General features: G+C 44.9%; 2 protein-coding genes and 2 pseudogenes across 2 annotated transcripts; 3 read left to right on the plus strand and 1 right to left on the minus strand.

The window, feature by feature from the left end:
- Positions 1-760: 760 nt before the first annotated feature.
- LOC136456348 (cytochrome b561 domain-containing protein At4g18260-like) lies at positions 761-2824 on the plus strand. Its single transcript, XM_066456178.1, has 4 exons — positions 761-1441; positions 1681-1842; positions 1951-2099; positions 2243-2824. The coding sequence occupies exons 1-4, from the start codon at positions 1301-1303 to the stop codon at positions 2550-2552; spliced, it is 762 nt and encodes a 253-aa protein (XP_066312275.1). The 5' UTR covers positions 761-1300; the 3' UTR covers positions 2553-2824.
- An 868-nt stretch (positions 2825-3692) lies between these two features.
- On the minus strand, positions 3693-11646 carry LOC136456349 (uncharacterized; annotated as a pseudogene).
- LOC136457287 (uncharacterized) lies at positions 7452-8549 on the plus strand (annotated as a pseudogene).
- Positions 11647-11754: 108 nt separating the features above from the next.
- Positions 11755-14764, plus strand: LOC136456347 (uncharacterized protein At4g18257-like). Its single transcript, XM_066456177.1, has 3 exons — positions 11755-12228; positions 13109-13423; positions 14379-14764. The coding sequence occupies exons 1-3, from the start codon at positions 11870-11872 to the stop codon at positions 14554-14556; spliced, it is 852 nt and encodes a 283-aa protein (XP_066312274.1). The 5' UTR covers positions 11755-11869; the 3' UTR covers positions 14557-14764.
- The last annotated feature ends 137 nt before the right edge of the window (positions 14765-14901 follow it).

The raw sequence follows: 14901 nt of genomic DNA on the forward strand, positions 1-14901 counted from the left end.
ATAAGTCACTGATGCATCAAGAAACCTATATAACATTATAAACGGCACATTGCTCTGTACTGTTTCATGACCATCATAGTATTATTTATGCAGTCTTGCTAGTATACTGAAACCTTAATAGCACCCAAACAATGGAAGCAAAAGCAATCGATAGGTAGATTCAGAAAAAGGAATTTCTCCAGGTTGAGATGACAAGGACTCGTTAACAGAACTTCCCATTAGCAACGACTACTAGCTTTGCGGACTCTTACGCCATGCAACAAATCTGCCGACCCCTGTCAATCTGTTCCTTTCACCTTTGCCTAAACTTCTTTGCTCAACGAGTCAGGAGTCAGGGAGAATCACATGAATCAAAGTGACAGCAACTCCAGATCTGAGTTGTAGCTAGCCAGGAGGTATCTTGGTTGGATAAGCCCATGCATGAGCAACTGAGCATCAAAAGATGGGACATGGAGTTGGTGAGAGGGGAGCAATGGCACATAGGGGCAAGTTCAGTATCCCATACGTCGCGTACGTGCCGCCAGCCGAAACCACCGGCTCCGAACGGGGACAGAACAGAACCGGCCGCCGGATTCCACTGGCACCGACCGACCGACGCCGGGAACAGCTGGCTGGCACTTGAGCTGCGAGCACCCAACCAAACCGTGCATTTCAGCTAGAGCCGCACAAAACGGATCGGAGCAATCAGTTCCTTGCCGCGTCCCGCACCACTGCACCGCGCCGCGCCGCGCCGGACCACAGGAAAACCCAGCCTCCTCCTCGTCGCCCTACCACACCATCATTACACCTCGGCCGGGGCTGTAAAAGGCTCGGCGAAATGCGCTCAAAAGGCCTCGTCCCTCCTCCCATTTCGCACCGTACCCGGCCCGGTCGGTCCCCCCACGCAGAGCTACCGGAGCGCACCATAATATATTGCAGGGCACCGAGCAAAAGGGGAGCTTCTTCCATGATCATCATACCATACCAAAACCTTCCACAAGCCACAGCCCACAGGGCAACCCGCTACAAGCCTGTGCTCCGTCCAGCTTGCTGTTGCTTTTGTTCATTTTTCAGATTGGTGTGTTTTGTTTCCCTGATACTGGGGTTAGTTATAGAGCGTTTGCGAGGTAAAGGCCGGACCCGGAGCATTTCAGAAGTTTGGAAGGAAGGATGCCTCTCAAGTTTGAGGTGGCATGAGTGGAGAGTGGAAGGCAGAGATACAGGTTCAGCTTGCTGCTCCTCTTCTCCTGCCATTGATTAGTACAGGCAACAGGGGTTTGTATTTGTGGCTTTTGAGGGGTGGTCAAATTGGTTAGCACAAATGCTAGAGTCTGGGAGACGAAGGCTTCTCCTTCTGTGCGCAAGCTTTGTGCTTCTTTCACTTCTTGGACCATCCAATGGCGCATCGAATTCCACGGAGAATCTCAGTGAGAGCCGCAACAAGACCAGCCATACTTTGGAGGTAAATCAGAGTTACACCCTGTTCGCTTGAGCTTATTTAGAACACTTTTCAGTCATGAAACAGTGTTTTTCTCTCACAACGTTTCAGCATAAACATCAGCGTAAGCCAAATTTCAGCATAAGCGTAATTTCCAGCGTTCGTCTTTAGGTCTTCCAGTTACACTCTAGGATTTCTGGTTCTGAGTCATGTTGGGAAACACAAACCTTCATTACTGATTGCACAGGTTGCTTTTCTTCCAGATGACACCGAAAGGATCATTTCAGCTCAAGCTACACGCATTGTTCCACTGGTCTTCGTTTGGTTTCTTGATGCCTCTAGGAATAATACTAGTCAGAATGTCAAGTAAATGTCACAATGGCAGATGCATCAGAGCCCTCTTCTACTGCCATGCCATTTCACAGGTTTCCATCTTCCACGTGACATAATATTTTGTCTTAGAAATGTTTCTGTTTTACTGTTTCTTGTAGAGCATCAGAGGATAAACACTATGTACTCAACTGAGTGTGCAGACTGTGGCTGTCCTCCTTGCTACCGGTGGCGCTGTTCTGTCGTTGATGAACTTCGAAAACTCCTTCAGTAACAGTCACCAAAGAGTGGGACTGGCGCTATATGGAGTCATGTGGCTTCAGCCAATTATCGGTTTCTTCAGGCCAGAAAGGTAGAAGAAAATGACTTTCCATTTGTACCACAGCTACCTTTTCTATTTAGGATAAAAAAAGCTACCTTTTCTATTTTCAACAAAGCTTATTATACCTAATTACCTACACCATCTAAACCATTTCCTTTCTCACATTTCTGCAGAGGCGTTAAGGTGAGGAGCTTATGGTATTTCATCCACTGGCTCTTCGGAATCTCAATCTGCACCACGGGGATCGTGAACGTCTACATTGGCCTCCGCACCTACCATGAGAGGACCACCAAGAGCGTGAGGCTCTGGACCGGCCTCCTCACCGTTGAGGTCACCTTCCTGGCTTTCTTCTACCTCATGATAGACAGATGGAGCTACATGATGAAGCAAGGCCACGCCACTGTTGAGCAGCTAAGGCCAACCGATAATCGCAGAACCTATCCAACCACTCTTCGGAAGGAGCTGGCTCTGGTGCAGGAGTGAATCTCCAAATAGATAGAAAGGCAATGCAGGAAGACGAGGTGCTTTCAGATTTGCTGAAGAAGATGCTAAATGCTGCTAATGGTTTGGTGACTTGTTTGCTTTGAGAGGTGTGGCGTTCTTTAGAACATGTGAGAGTGTGCATTCCAGAATATATATTGTACAGTTTTTTACAGTTGAATTGAGAATGCAGAGGATCGGAGCCTCTGGTGTTGAAACTTGCGCATCGACTTTTCATTTATTTTGCATGATACTACCATGTTTTCAGGACGAAATGATCAGAACTGTGCTTTGTGTCCATGTTCTAAGTATATGTTCCATGGGCACATACATTTTTTCCCCAGGTTTGCTACACATCAGAAATGTAGGATATGTGAAATTTCACTGTGGTAAAGACAGGAAGTTAACACCTTAAAAAATTGTAACACATTGTGAGACCCCACTAATAGGCCTCGGGCCGGTCTGATGGTGGGCTGGGCCGCCGAACACTGTAGCTCGGGCGTTGGTACTGTGGCGTGGAAGGTTGTCGATTACTGTACCACGTGGGCACTGTAGCTACACGCCTTTAGTACCACGTTGCAACCTGGACGGGGGCCAAACCAGCTTAAAAGTCTCAGCCTGGAAAGCTAAAAGAACTTTGGTTTGAATTTTTTGTGCGAAGCGAGGACGAAAGCGTAAGAAAATCAATTAGTAGGCGTGGTTCATTCAACGTGTAGAGTGGATTTTAGCCGTTTTCCTGTCTCGGTCTGGAAAACTAAAAGAACTTTGGTTTGAACCTTTTACGCGAAGCGAGGACGAAAGCGTAAGAAAGTCAATTAGCAGGCGTGGTCCATTCAACGTGTAGAGTGGATTTTAGCCGTTTTCCTGTCTCGGTCTGGAAAGCTAAAAGAACTTCGGTTTGAACCTTTTACGCGAAGCGAGGACGAAAGCGTAAGAGAGTTAATTAGCAGGCGTGGTCCATTCAACGTGTAGAGTGGATTTTAGCCGTTTTCCTGTCTCGGTCTGGAAAGCTAAAAGAACTTCGGTTTGAACCTTTTACGCGAAGCGAGGACGAAAGCGTAAGAGAGTTAATTAGCAGGCGTGGTCCATTCAACGTGTAGAATGGATTTTAGCCGTTTTCCCGAGTTGGGGCGTTACACACATGGCATCTTTGTATCGATACAGTTGCACCTCTATATAACTCTCCTTAATTCCTTATCTGTATTGGTATTCAGTATTCTGCATTTCGTACTGACCCCACACACAAAATATTGCTATGTATATATGATTATATAGAGCATAAAAGCATGTTCCTATATGCCAGTCTGGAGATAACTAGTTAAATAACATGCATCTTTGTGATCATGGAACGAGCTGGACATAACCAGTTATGACAGCAATAGCTAGAATGGCGAAAGGCGGGACAAGCACAAACGCCCCAACAGTCGCGAAGAAGAACGAGTCATTCCGCCCACTGACCTGGGTAAGCAGGGCCTGCCTCTTGATGTTCCTCCTCTGTGACACGGTGAGTTTGTTGAGGCTCTTCAGGCCTTCCTTCAGCTTCTTGCCCAGTGGGAGGGTGAACTCGTCGACCACCTTACCATTGGCTAGCGCTGACAATTGCTCACGGATAGTAGCAGCACGCTGACGCGGTTCTGTAGGCATGCCATTCTCTAGGCCTGACGAGCAGTTGTCGTGAGAGTTGATTTGGACCAGGTATGACAACAAAGTATTATAGTCTTGTGTGCAATATAAGCTTATCAGCAATGCCATCAGGTGTAGGGGACGTCAGTTGTTCCAGGAGGTCCAGCTGTGCACGGGCCGAAGAAACTTCAGAACACAACATGGTAACATTATTAGCCACTTCATTCAGTAAATCAAAACAGCAATTGTCATACTTGAAACATCTGGCATTAGTAAGTCGAAACAATAACTGCACTTCAAACATGTGTCACTTAGCTGATGTGTTTTTGTCTCATCTCAAATATAGCTTTGCATAAATGAATTCATATTCGATGAGTAGCACAATCTCTACTCTTGGATTCACATTATTTTTTCAGTACATCGTCAATAGCAAAATCTCATATGCTTGAAACAAACAAACAAAAAAAAAACTAGCAAAGTGACCCGCGCAAATAGCACAGTTAGCTAGGCTTTTTTTTATGAGTTAAATGCAACAGTAGTCCATCAACTTGTACCGAAGTTTCACTTAGGTCCATCAACTCTGAAAGTGGGTTTTTGGGTCCATCGTCTTTGTCAGTGGCGCATTCCTGGGCCATACCGCTTTGTTCCAGTTTTTTAACCGACGTGGCTGTCCATGTGGCGTCCAGGGTGGATCAATAAGCATCTGCTCGTCACGTGAGGGTGGAGGGCATTGGGTAAAATTGTAGGCAGCCCCTCTAGACTTTTCCGCTTCCAGTTCTTTCCCCACTCGTCTTGTCGTCGAGGAGGTGCAGCTCGAAGGGGTAGGAGAGACCGCGGGCGTGGCGAGCGGTGGCCGTCGGCGAGCGGCGCCGATTCACCACCGAGTTCGGATCCGATCCGCCTCCCGCTTGCGTTCCCCACTCGTCTTGTCGTCAAGGAGGTGCAGCTCGAAGGGGTAGGAGAGACCACGGGCGTGGTGAGCGGTGGCCGTCGGCGAGCGGCGCCGATTCACCATCGAGTTCGGATCCGATCCGCCTCCCGCTTGCGCCTTCCTACGCTGATCTCGCAGAATCCAGAAGATGGTGGCTACGTTCCGTAGAAAAGGGGATGCACCGCCCCAATACGGTAAGTACTGTATCGATGCCCAAATCCTTGGATTCAATGGTTGTAGATTGTTGTTCTCTGGCTGTGCTTGAGCTTAGATACGAAAAATCATGATTTTGTTGCTGTTAGGGTTTGTGATTTTTTTGAGGTGATGGGTTGGGGTTTTGTAGTGGGTTTTTTCTGATGTGTTAGTACGTTCATAATATAGGTGATGATGATGAAGAATTCACGGTTGAGGTTCACCATGGTGGGTACTTTGTTGGTCAAGGTTCTGATAAAGCTTATGCTCATGAAAAGGTCAATTGGTTCGATCACTGTGAAGTAGCTACATGGTCTCCCCGGTGGTTTGATGAGTTAGCCTTTAAGTTGCATTACCCAAGGAATCCAGTAATGAAGGTCTATTGGTTGCTACCAGGACTGACTTTTGAACAAGGACTTAGAGAAATTAGTACAGATACAGACACAATTGTGATGGCTTCACTAGTGCACAAGGTTAAAAATTTTGTTCTGTATCTAGACCATGATGACACTATCAGTGGGCTAGATTGGGATGACCTAGTTGTAAACCCAATTGCATCCTTGCCCAAGGGTCTGAGCCCTCGCAATGTTGACAGAGTTCCCAGTAAACAAGGTGAAAAACTTCCAGAGTTCTATTGCGATCTGAGATCTCCTAGTGAGACTGATGATGACTCTGACTTCCATGGCTCAGACTATGAAATTGATCAGGATGATGATGATTTGTTAGAAGATTGTGTGGATGACCAAGTGCCAGATGAGGGAGTTGCCACAGGCAAGAAGGCATAGAAGGGCAAACAAATTCATAGTATTGTTGATGATATGTCAACTGATGATGAAGATTTGCAGCTGCCAGACTCAGATGGAGAAGGTGAAGGAGGCTTGAGGTTCATTAATTTTAGAGACCAGGACGTGGGCAATCCAATATTCAAGGTGGGTATGCTCTTTGAATCGGTTGATGTACTTAGGAAGGCTGTCACTGAGTATAGTGTGAAGCAAAGAGTGGACATCTGGTTCTCAAGGAATGAGCAGAAGAGGTTGAAGGCACAGTGTGCAGATGGATGCCCTTGGTTGCTGTATGGATCAGTGGACAACTGGTCAAATGGAATGGTCATAAAAACCTACCAAGGTACCCACAACTGCCAGAGGAAGTGGGTTGTCAAGAGGTGCACCTCCAGGTGGCTAGCAGAGAAGTACCTAGAATCATTCAGGGCTGACAAGAAGATGAGCATAGCAAACTTTGGAAGGGTTGTTCAAAAGGAGTGGAACCTAACTCCATCACGGTCTAAGTTGCAAAGAGCTAGAAGGCTGGCCATGCAAACAGTTATGGGTGATGAGGTGGAGCAGTACAAGTTGTTATGGGATTATGGCAATGAGCTTAGAAAATCAAACCCTGGTACCTCTTTCTTTCTGACACTTGATGGTAACATCTTCAGTACACTATACTTGTCCTTAGATGCTTGCAAAAGGGGATTTCTGTCTGCTTGTAGGCCTCTGATATTTCTGGATGGCTGTCACATAAAAACTAAGTATGGGGGACAGATTCTTACTGCAGTAGGCATAGACCCCAATGACTGCATGTATCCCATCGCACTTGGAATTGTTGAGGTTGAATCACTTTCATCTTGGACATGGTTTCTAGAGACATTGAAGACAGATCTTGGTATTGCGAACACCTTTCCCTGGACCATAATGACAGACAAACAAAAGGTGATGACGACACTAGTTGCATCTATTTATTTCAAGTGCCACAATCAATTGCACTGCAATTCTAACCATCTTATTGCTATGCAGGGCCTCATTCCAGCAGTGCAAAAGGTGTTTCCAGAATCAGAGCACAGATTCTGTGTGAGGCACTTATACTCAAATTTCCAACAACACTTCAAAGGTGAGAATCTAAAAAACCAACTCTGGTCTTGTGCTAGATCTAGTTCAGTTCCTCAGTGGAACAGAAACATGGATAAGATGAGGACACTAGATAAAAAGGCTTATGAATGGCTAGAGAAGATGCCACCACAAACTTGGACTAGAGCATTTTTTAGTACCTTTCCAAAGTGTGATGTTCTTCTAAACAACATGTGTGAGGTTTTTAACAAATACATTCTGGAGGCAAGGGAAATGCCCATCCTAAGCATGCTTGAGTAGATCAAGGGTCAGCTGATGACAAGGCACTATACAAAGCAGAAGGAGGTGGGAGAAGAGTGGCTAGGACACACCTGTCCCAAGATTAGGAAGAAACTGAACAAGAACACAGAGTGGGCATCCACATGCTATGCTATGCCTTCTGGAGAAGGTATTTTCCAGGTTCAGGACAGAGACTACCAATTTATTGTGGATATCAAGGAGAAAAAGTGTGAATGCAGAAGATGGGACCTAACTGGAATTCCATGTGCACATGCCATTTCTTGTCTGAGGCATGAAAGAGTTGCACCTGAATCTGTGCTACCAGAATGCTACTCCACTACTTCCTACCTACTTGCTTATGGACAACATATAAGACCATGTAGGGACAAAAGTACATGGGACAAGGTGGCAGCAACAGAAATACTTCCTCCTATTTATGACAAGAAGGTGGGCAGGCCTCCCAAGTCCAGAAAGAAGCAGCCACATGAGTTTCAAGGCCCCTAAGGTCCAAGATTGTCAAAACATGGTGTCACCATGCACTACAGATATTGTGGAGATGCAGGCCATAATAAAAAGGGATGTACCTTGAAAAAGGCTGGTGTCCTGCCACCAAGGTAGACAAGCAATGCCCAACTAGAAGAACAAGCCCATCCAGGAGGACGCCAACCAGAAGAGATGTATGATGATGGGCCAATACAGAGCCAGGTCTATTAATTTTTTTTGCCATGCTCTATGTGAAAGGGTACTTTGTGTACTGACATTTTTGTGCACACTATTGTATAGGTGGTTATGTGGTCAGACTCCACTATTTCTTTGATGAGCCAACTCAGTGCCACCATGGTATCACATATGGAACAAGAGGTCAGTCACCAGCCCATCTTAGCCTTTCAATAGCTATATTTCTAACTGAAATAATTTTATGTTGCAATCAACCCAGAGCAGGATACAAGTGAACCAACCTCTCCTGACTTAGCTTTCATTAGCTCTAACGTTCCAGCAACAAGACCTGTGCCTCTAACCACAATTTCCAAATCTGGGAGAAAAAGGATTGCAACCATGAAGGCACAAGAACTACACTTGCAGAAGAAGGCTACTGGTGGAAGGAAGAAGGCTCCAACTGAAGCTGAAAACTAAATTCATGCATGTGTGATATGTAATCCTTTTGTAAAGCAGCAAAACACTGTCTGTTGCTTCCTTCTTTTGTGCAGCAGTAACTTAACTGCTAGCAGCTTTTGTATATCAGCCACTACACTGCAGTAATGTGCATTGTCAGACTAATTTGCTTGCTGGTTATGGTAGTATGCTGAAACATATGGTTTCATTCACAAATGATTTCAGTTACAATGACCTTCCTTCAGTTACAAACAACATTCATTCAGTTCTTTACAAGAATGGCACACAACAACAACAAAAGCACAAACAAGATACATAATAGGAGAAGGCAAGCAACTTTGCACAGGCCAACCAACACTTTGCACAAGCCAACCAGCTTCTTTATCTCAGTCAAAGCACCAGCTATTGAGTCCTTAATATTTGAGTCACCACCAGTGTCAAGCATTGCTGCTTTATTTATGTTCGAATCTGCACCAATGTCCTTAACATTGACTGAATCATCAACCAACTTGCCTTCTCTTCTCAGTTGCTCCAGATATGCAACGTACTCATCCTTCCAGTAGAAAAAAGGGCACCCGATTCCATTGGGCTGCAGGAAACCAGATCCATCACCAATGCGAAGTGGTAATCCAAAATCAGTGCGCCAAAACAGCAAAAATGAAGGAAATCACAAGGAACACAATCTACACTGACCTTGTGGGTTGGACAACAGAAGAACACCTCTCCTTTGCTCCATGGTTTCGTTGAAACCCGGCGTACCACTCGCCTCCGATTGCAATCGGTGCAAATAATCAGTGGTATACCAACTGATGTCAGCGGATTTGAAGCTGATGCACTGGATCCAACCTCCATACTCGTGGATGAAATGGTGAATGGCGCCGGCGGTAAGCACACAGAGAGAAGGAGAACGATTTGGTCAGCCGGTGGAGAGTGAGGAAGAGAGACAGGAGGATGGGTTGCCATTTAATAACTCAGGTAAGGACTTAAATGCATTCTTCCACCAACCATTCTGGCGCCAAAACTCCCGCCAAATCCAACCTGGACGCCACATGGACAGCCACGTCGGTTAAAAAACTGGAACAAAGCAGTATGGCCCAGGAATGCGCCACTGACAAAGATAATGGACCCAAAAATCCACTTTCAGAGTTGATGGACCTAAGTGAAACTTCGGTACAAGTTGATTGCATTTAACTCTTTTTTTATTGTAGACATTAGATTTTTTACATTACTTTTTTTTGAATTTTTTTTGCTTATTTATTTGATGGTAATTGTTTTCTATTGATGCTTCCCAAATACATCTATATGCATGAACTCCATACATCATCAACCAAATCTTTTGCTCAAAGATTCCCCCTCATCCTTTTTATTTCACTCATATCTAGTGCCCAAATGCAATTTTCGCTATGGTGAGGTGCAGGTATCCTTCGGTTATTTGGTTAGCTCAATAAAATTCTTGCCTAAATCTCTAACGATATTTAATATTCTTTGGCCCTCTTATAAATTTAAATTTTGATGTACCTAGCTCACATATTTGTAGTTGCCCAAACAGCAAGGAAGAAGGAAGGATTCAAAGACCATAATATTATGTTTATTATTTATTTTCTATGTTTATAAGAAAAATGGAAAGATACTCACAAAACGAAAAATAACATGCAAAATAGTCACAGAATAGGCACGAAAAAAAAAGATGGGAGATAGTTCGTAAAAAAAGGAGAACATATTCTTTTCTTTTTTAATTAATCTCATAATTTTTAATGTTTATTAAAAAAATTGGAAGATACTAAAGAAACGAAAAACAAGTCATGGAATGGGAGCAAAAAAAAACGGACGGGAGATAATCTGTAGAAAGAAAAGAAAAAAACAGAAAATGAAAGAAAACTGGAAAAAAGTCACGGAAAGGGAAAAAGGGGGAAAAGGTGAAACGGTTACGAAAAGGGAAAACATGCATAATTTTTTATGAACTTTTTGGTTAAATATAGACTGTTAGATCTTCATAATCCAATGGTGGCTTTTTCGATTAATCTCGAAATTTCTAGACCCTCTCGAGGAACGTCAGAGCTTCTTTTGATTCTGTTGTGTTATTAAATTATTAATATAATAGAAGTTATGATTCCTTACAATTGAAAGAAAACATATATCAAACATGTGATACAAACAAAACTGTACTTGCAGGCTTTCAGGCATTCACTTGCTTTCTCCAAAGGAAACAGAATTCATACTGAGGCAGTGGTGCACTCATATAACAGTACATGTCGAGCATGGAAACACTTTTATCAAGTGTAAATTACCATATTTTGTGCAGATCATGCTAAGCAGGAAGCACGGATTACTACAATCAAACGACAAGTTGAGTGCAACAAGTACCTGCAACATTGGGTTCCTGTGTAGCGCCTTCCTGTCGCGGGGTCGCCCTGCAGCAACCGAGTCCGAGTGACCTCTGGGCGGGGGCGACGGAGGCCTTGAGCAGTGGCGGAGCGTGCAGCCCGGGGGGTAAAGACACCTTGCGGCGAGAGCTTTGTAGGCTGGCAAGAGCTCTGTGGTTGTGGTATGCAAGTGCAGAGCCATCTACGGTGAGAGATATATAGCCACGGAGGCACCGTCACTCTGACGAAGAAAAGCAAAAGAGAGAAATAGAGACTGAATATGGATTGCGTTGTTTATCATGCTTACGGATGGACTGATTGCTTACTCGCAACCATGACTCTGCACTATTATTAAGTCATGGCCTTGTATTTGTATTTCTATTCCCTCTGAACAATACATGGACTTTAAGAAAAATTTCAGAACCAAGGGGGACTATGGCCCCACGTAGCTCCGCCGTTGGCCTTGAGGGGGACCCTGCCGTTCTTCACCCCGCCACCGCCGCCGCGGCGTCCACGGCCTGGAGCCTCGTGGCGGAGGAGGAAGGGGAGAAGCTGCGCGCCATGGTATTGATAGGATCGAAGAACGCGCTCAGGCCGCTGGCACAGGTTGCCACGAAGGTAGATGGAAACTACAGAGCAACGACCGAAGAACGCTGAAGGGAGTTGGCACGGCCTGTCTCCGCCACAGAAACGCCCGTGGCCGGCGAGTTGGCACGGCCGCGGCGCACCACATGTTCGAGCTCCCCTTGGATCTAGCGGACGGCGGGGCCACAAAATATTTCTCTGGAACGACCACCGGCCTTCTCGATTGGATGCCTCGTGGGCCTAAAATCGACCGAAAAAAGTGCGGCCCAACTAATATTTGGTCAATCGCTCGTTCTCGGACGTCGGAAGCTACCAGCCCAGCCCATACCGACCTGGTTCGTTCCTCTCCCCTGCCGGCCGACGAACCCACCCCTGTGGCACGGCACCGCCGCGATGTCGTCGCCGGCAGCGACCGCGCCGTCCTCCTCGGGCGCGACGCAGCCCCAGCCCCAGCCCCGGCCCACGGAGCAGCAGGGAGGCTCGAGGGAGCGGCGGATGGAGTCGCTGGGGTGGCTGACGGAGTCGGCGGTGATGCCGAAGAAGCACAAGGCCATCGAGGGCGTCGGCGCCGCCTCCATCCTCGACCTCAAGGCCCAGCTCTACCGCACCCAGGAGGAGGCCCGGAACCCCACCGCCCCCGGCGCCGTCGCGGCCGCTGCTTCTGGTGGGGAGTTCCGCCGCGCAAAGATACGCTCCGCACCCACCGACCCCCTCGGGGCCAAGAACTCCGGCGTTGAATCCCGGGCCCACAAGTATGTTTCGTTAGCTCTTTGTATCGATTTGCAGTCAGTTGGTGCAGATGTACCATGACTATTTGATTGTAGTTTTGGGTTGAATTGATTAACCTGTGTCGTGCCCTTGATTTAGGAATTCGATGCCCTAGACTAGATGGTATTATGAGAGCTTTGGTAAAGATGGGGAACAAATAGCTCCTTTCACGATAAAAACATATCCCTAATTTATATCTGTGATGTGAGGACTTTCGAACCGCCAAAAACAATAGTTGGTTGCATTTCGCAGTTTTTGCTTACCAAAGATTTTTTATGTAGCCTATGTACAAAACTAAGAAAATAAGTATTTCTTCATATCAGTATTATATGTTACCTTGTAAACTTGTCTACTCCAATAGGATGGTCGAGGACTAATTAACCCTGATCACTCTGCAACATGATGATTTCAGGGAATGTGATTCACATTGTTTATTGAATGAGAAGTGAACACCTTTTAAGCATTTTCTTAGTAACAACCAACTCAAAAGAAAACAATGGAGCTGTTGTCAATGCTTATCCCAAACCACAGTCCAGTTTTTCTCTGGCAGTTTAGAATTTAAACTAACAAGAGATAGCATGAAGTACCTTTTCTTATATATAGAAAAAGAAATCTGATGTTGTTCTCTTCAGTTAACTGCTACCCTGGCCACAATTTTCTGTTACTTCACAGTTTAAGTATTTCCATTCCACATGAGTTGTGTTGTTTTTTGACTCTTTATACAGCATTTCCAGTTGCCATGGTTTCAATGCAACTGTCTTCTGTTTTCAGCCTCACGCAACCATAAGTCCTTTTTTCATGCTGTTGAGTTTTGAGTATTGACCAGAACTAAATGTGTCCTCTGTCATTGCGCTTTGGGCACAGGGATAAGCTGGAGCTTAAAGCCGTGAAAGACGGTTCTGTGAGCTATGCTGCTCTAGAAAAGAAAGCAGAGTTGTATGAAAAATTATCCAGAGGTGAGCTGCCTGATGAAGAAGACAAAGAGAAATACTGTGTGGATTTCTTCCAAAAAAGTTTCGATCGTGTCTATGAGCCTCAGATGCCAGAGAGTAGCCACAGAGCCACTGATGATGCAGAGGCAGTAAATGATCATGAAGATTCTATGCCTAATGCGAAACCGTTGGGCCTTGGCCGAGCAGGTACTACAATCGACAGAGATGAGCACAAGCGCTTTGTGAGGTACTGTTTTCTATGGGCACTGTCTGCGCTGACACTCTTATCAAGTTATTTTGCATGAAGCACTTTTATTTTGCCCTTTATTATTTTATAGATGTAGAAATCAAAGTAATTTAGCTTTCTCTAGGACAGGTGAAGAATGAAATAAAAAATGGTACTATATTCCTAGCACCTGAGCATTTAGTGCATAGGCAGACAGCACGATGAATATGAATTGAGCTTTCATCATGAGCTATTGAGATTTTAGGTGTTGGGTTATTGTATACTAGTATGTTATGTGCAGCCCATTAGGGCGCATGATAGGGAGCAGCCCTAGTCTATGCCAGGGCTAGCACATTTTTCATGCCGTGAGGTACTGTTCATGGTGTTCTTAGGATTAAATTTGTTATTTAAAGATAAGATTAGATTTAGTTGGTTCCTTGATTTAGGGATTGGTTTCTTAAAAGTCGAGTCACCCCATCCATATGAAGATGGGATTGTGGTTAATCAAGAAATATATGTAGACTTTATATCTCCCTCTCTATCCATGTCCTTGTGGTGCAGCTGCTGGGGATTGGCATAGTTTCACTGCTTGGGTTAAGGGCCATCTAAGTTATGTGCCCTTGGCATACTAACTTTTCTGTTCAGTCACTTCAGATTGATTTATTAGATACCTGGTTTGAAATCTCAAGCCAAAAAAAACATGCATATCTATTGTTTGGTACTTCCTTATATCAGTTTCAGACAATATTTGTGACACGGTGAGATCACTGAACAGTGAACTTCATTGCCACTAGTGATATCAATATATCACTGAACCTCTTGATTTCAACACATTTTTCCTCTCTCTTTGTAATATACCATTGAACTTCTCGACTTCAACACCTTGATTTCTCTTGCAATATTATGTGCCCACTTATTAGTTTCTACAATGTCACAATGATGTGTGGTGACCTTTTGATTGACTTTCACGCTGCAGGGAAGTTCATGAGGAAGTAACTGAGGCAAGGCAGAAGGCTTCAACAGTAAGATCTCGACGACAAGAACAGGATGCTGCTCGTAGAGAGAAACTCAGGCAAGCTTACCTGAAGAAACGGTTGGAGAAGTTGATTGCCGAAAAACAGGCCTCTTCAGCTAGTGATGACCTACCCAGCTAGCTAGTATATGTGCTTGCATGTTCTTCCCAAGTAGCAGTCTAGCAGCTGTAATAGTCTGTGTTTTCATGCAATCATGGAACGGTTACTGTAAGTCTCTTTTGGTCCAGTACAGTCAAATTCAGGAAATAACGTTTGCAAGTACAGTTGGTGTTGCAGAATATTGTTGTACACAAATCTAGGCAATTGCATCATGATTTTCCGAGACATTCGCTAGACCATCAATCCATATTTCTTCAGCTTTATTCCCATTATATGTTTGGCTATTGTAGAGGATATATTCCCATTGTGTTTAGGGTGTCTCCATTTTAGACGGATGTTGTAGGCTCGCATAGTTGTCTTGGTTCT

The sequence above is a fragment of the Miscanthus floridulus genome, chromosome 6 (genome assembly GCF_019320115.1).
Source record: "Miscanthus floridulus cultivar M001 chromosome 6, ASM1932011v1, whole genome shotgun sequence".
NCBI classification, from domain to species: Eukaryota; Viridiplantae; Streptophyta; class Magnoliopsida; order Poales; family Poaceae; genus Miscanthus; species Miscanthus floridulus.

Excerpts from the sequence above, each read along its gene's own strand:
- LOC136456347 (XM_066456177.1), top strand. The coding sequence starts at position 11,870 with ATGTCGTCGCCGGCAGCGACCGCGCCGTCCTCCTCGGGCGCGACGCAG. Across the intron at positions 12,229-13,108 it reads GTTGAATCCCGGGCCCACAA|GGATAAGCTGGAGCTTAAAG; the intron begins GTATGTTTCGTT and ends CTTTGGGCACAG. Across the intron at positions 13,424-14,378 it reads GAGCACAAGCGCTTTGTGAG|GGAAGTTCATGAGGAAGTAA; the intron begins GTACTGTTTTCT and ends TTCACGCTGCAG.
- LOC136456348 (XM_066456178.1), top strand. The coding sequence starts at position 1,301 with ATGCTAGAGTCTGGGAGACGAAGGCTTCTCCTTCTGTGCGCAAGCTTT. Across the intron at positions 1,442-1,680 it reads AGACCAGCCATACTTTGGAG|ATGACACCGAAAGGATCATT; the intron begins GTAAATCAGAGT and ends CTTTTCTTCCAG. Across the intron at positions 2,100-2,242 it reads GGTTTCTTCAGGCCAGAAAG|AGGCGTTAAGGTGAGGAGCT; the intron begins GTAGAAGAAAAT and ends ACATTTCTGCAG.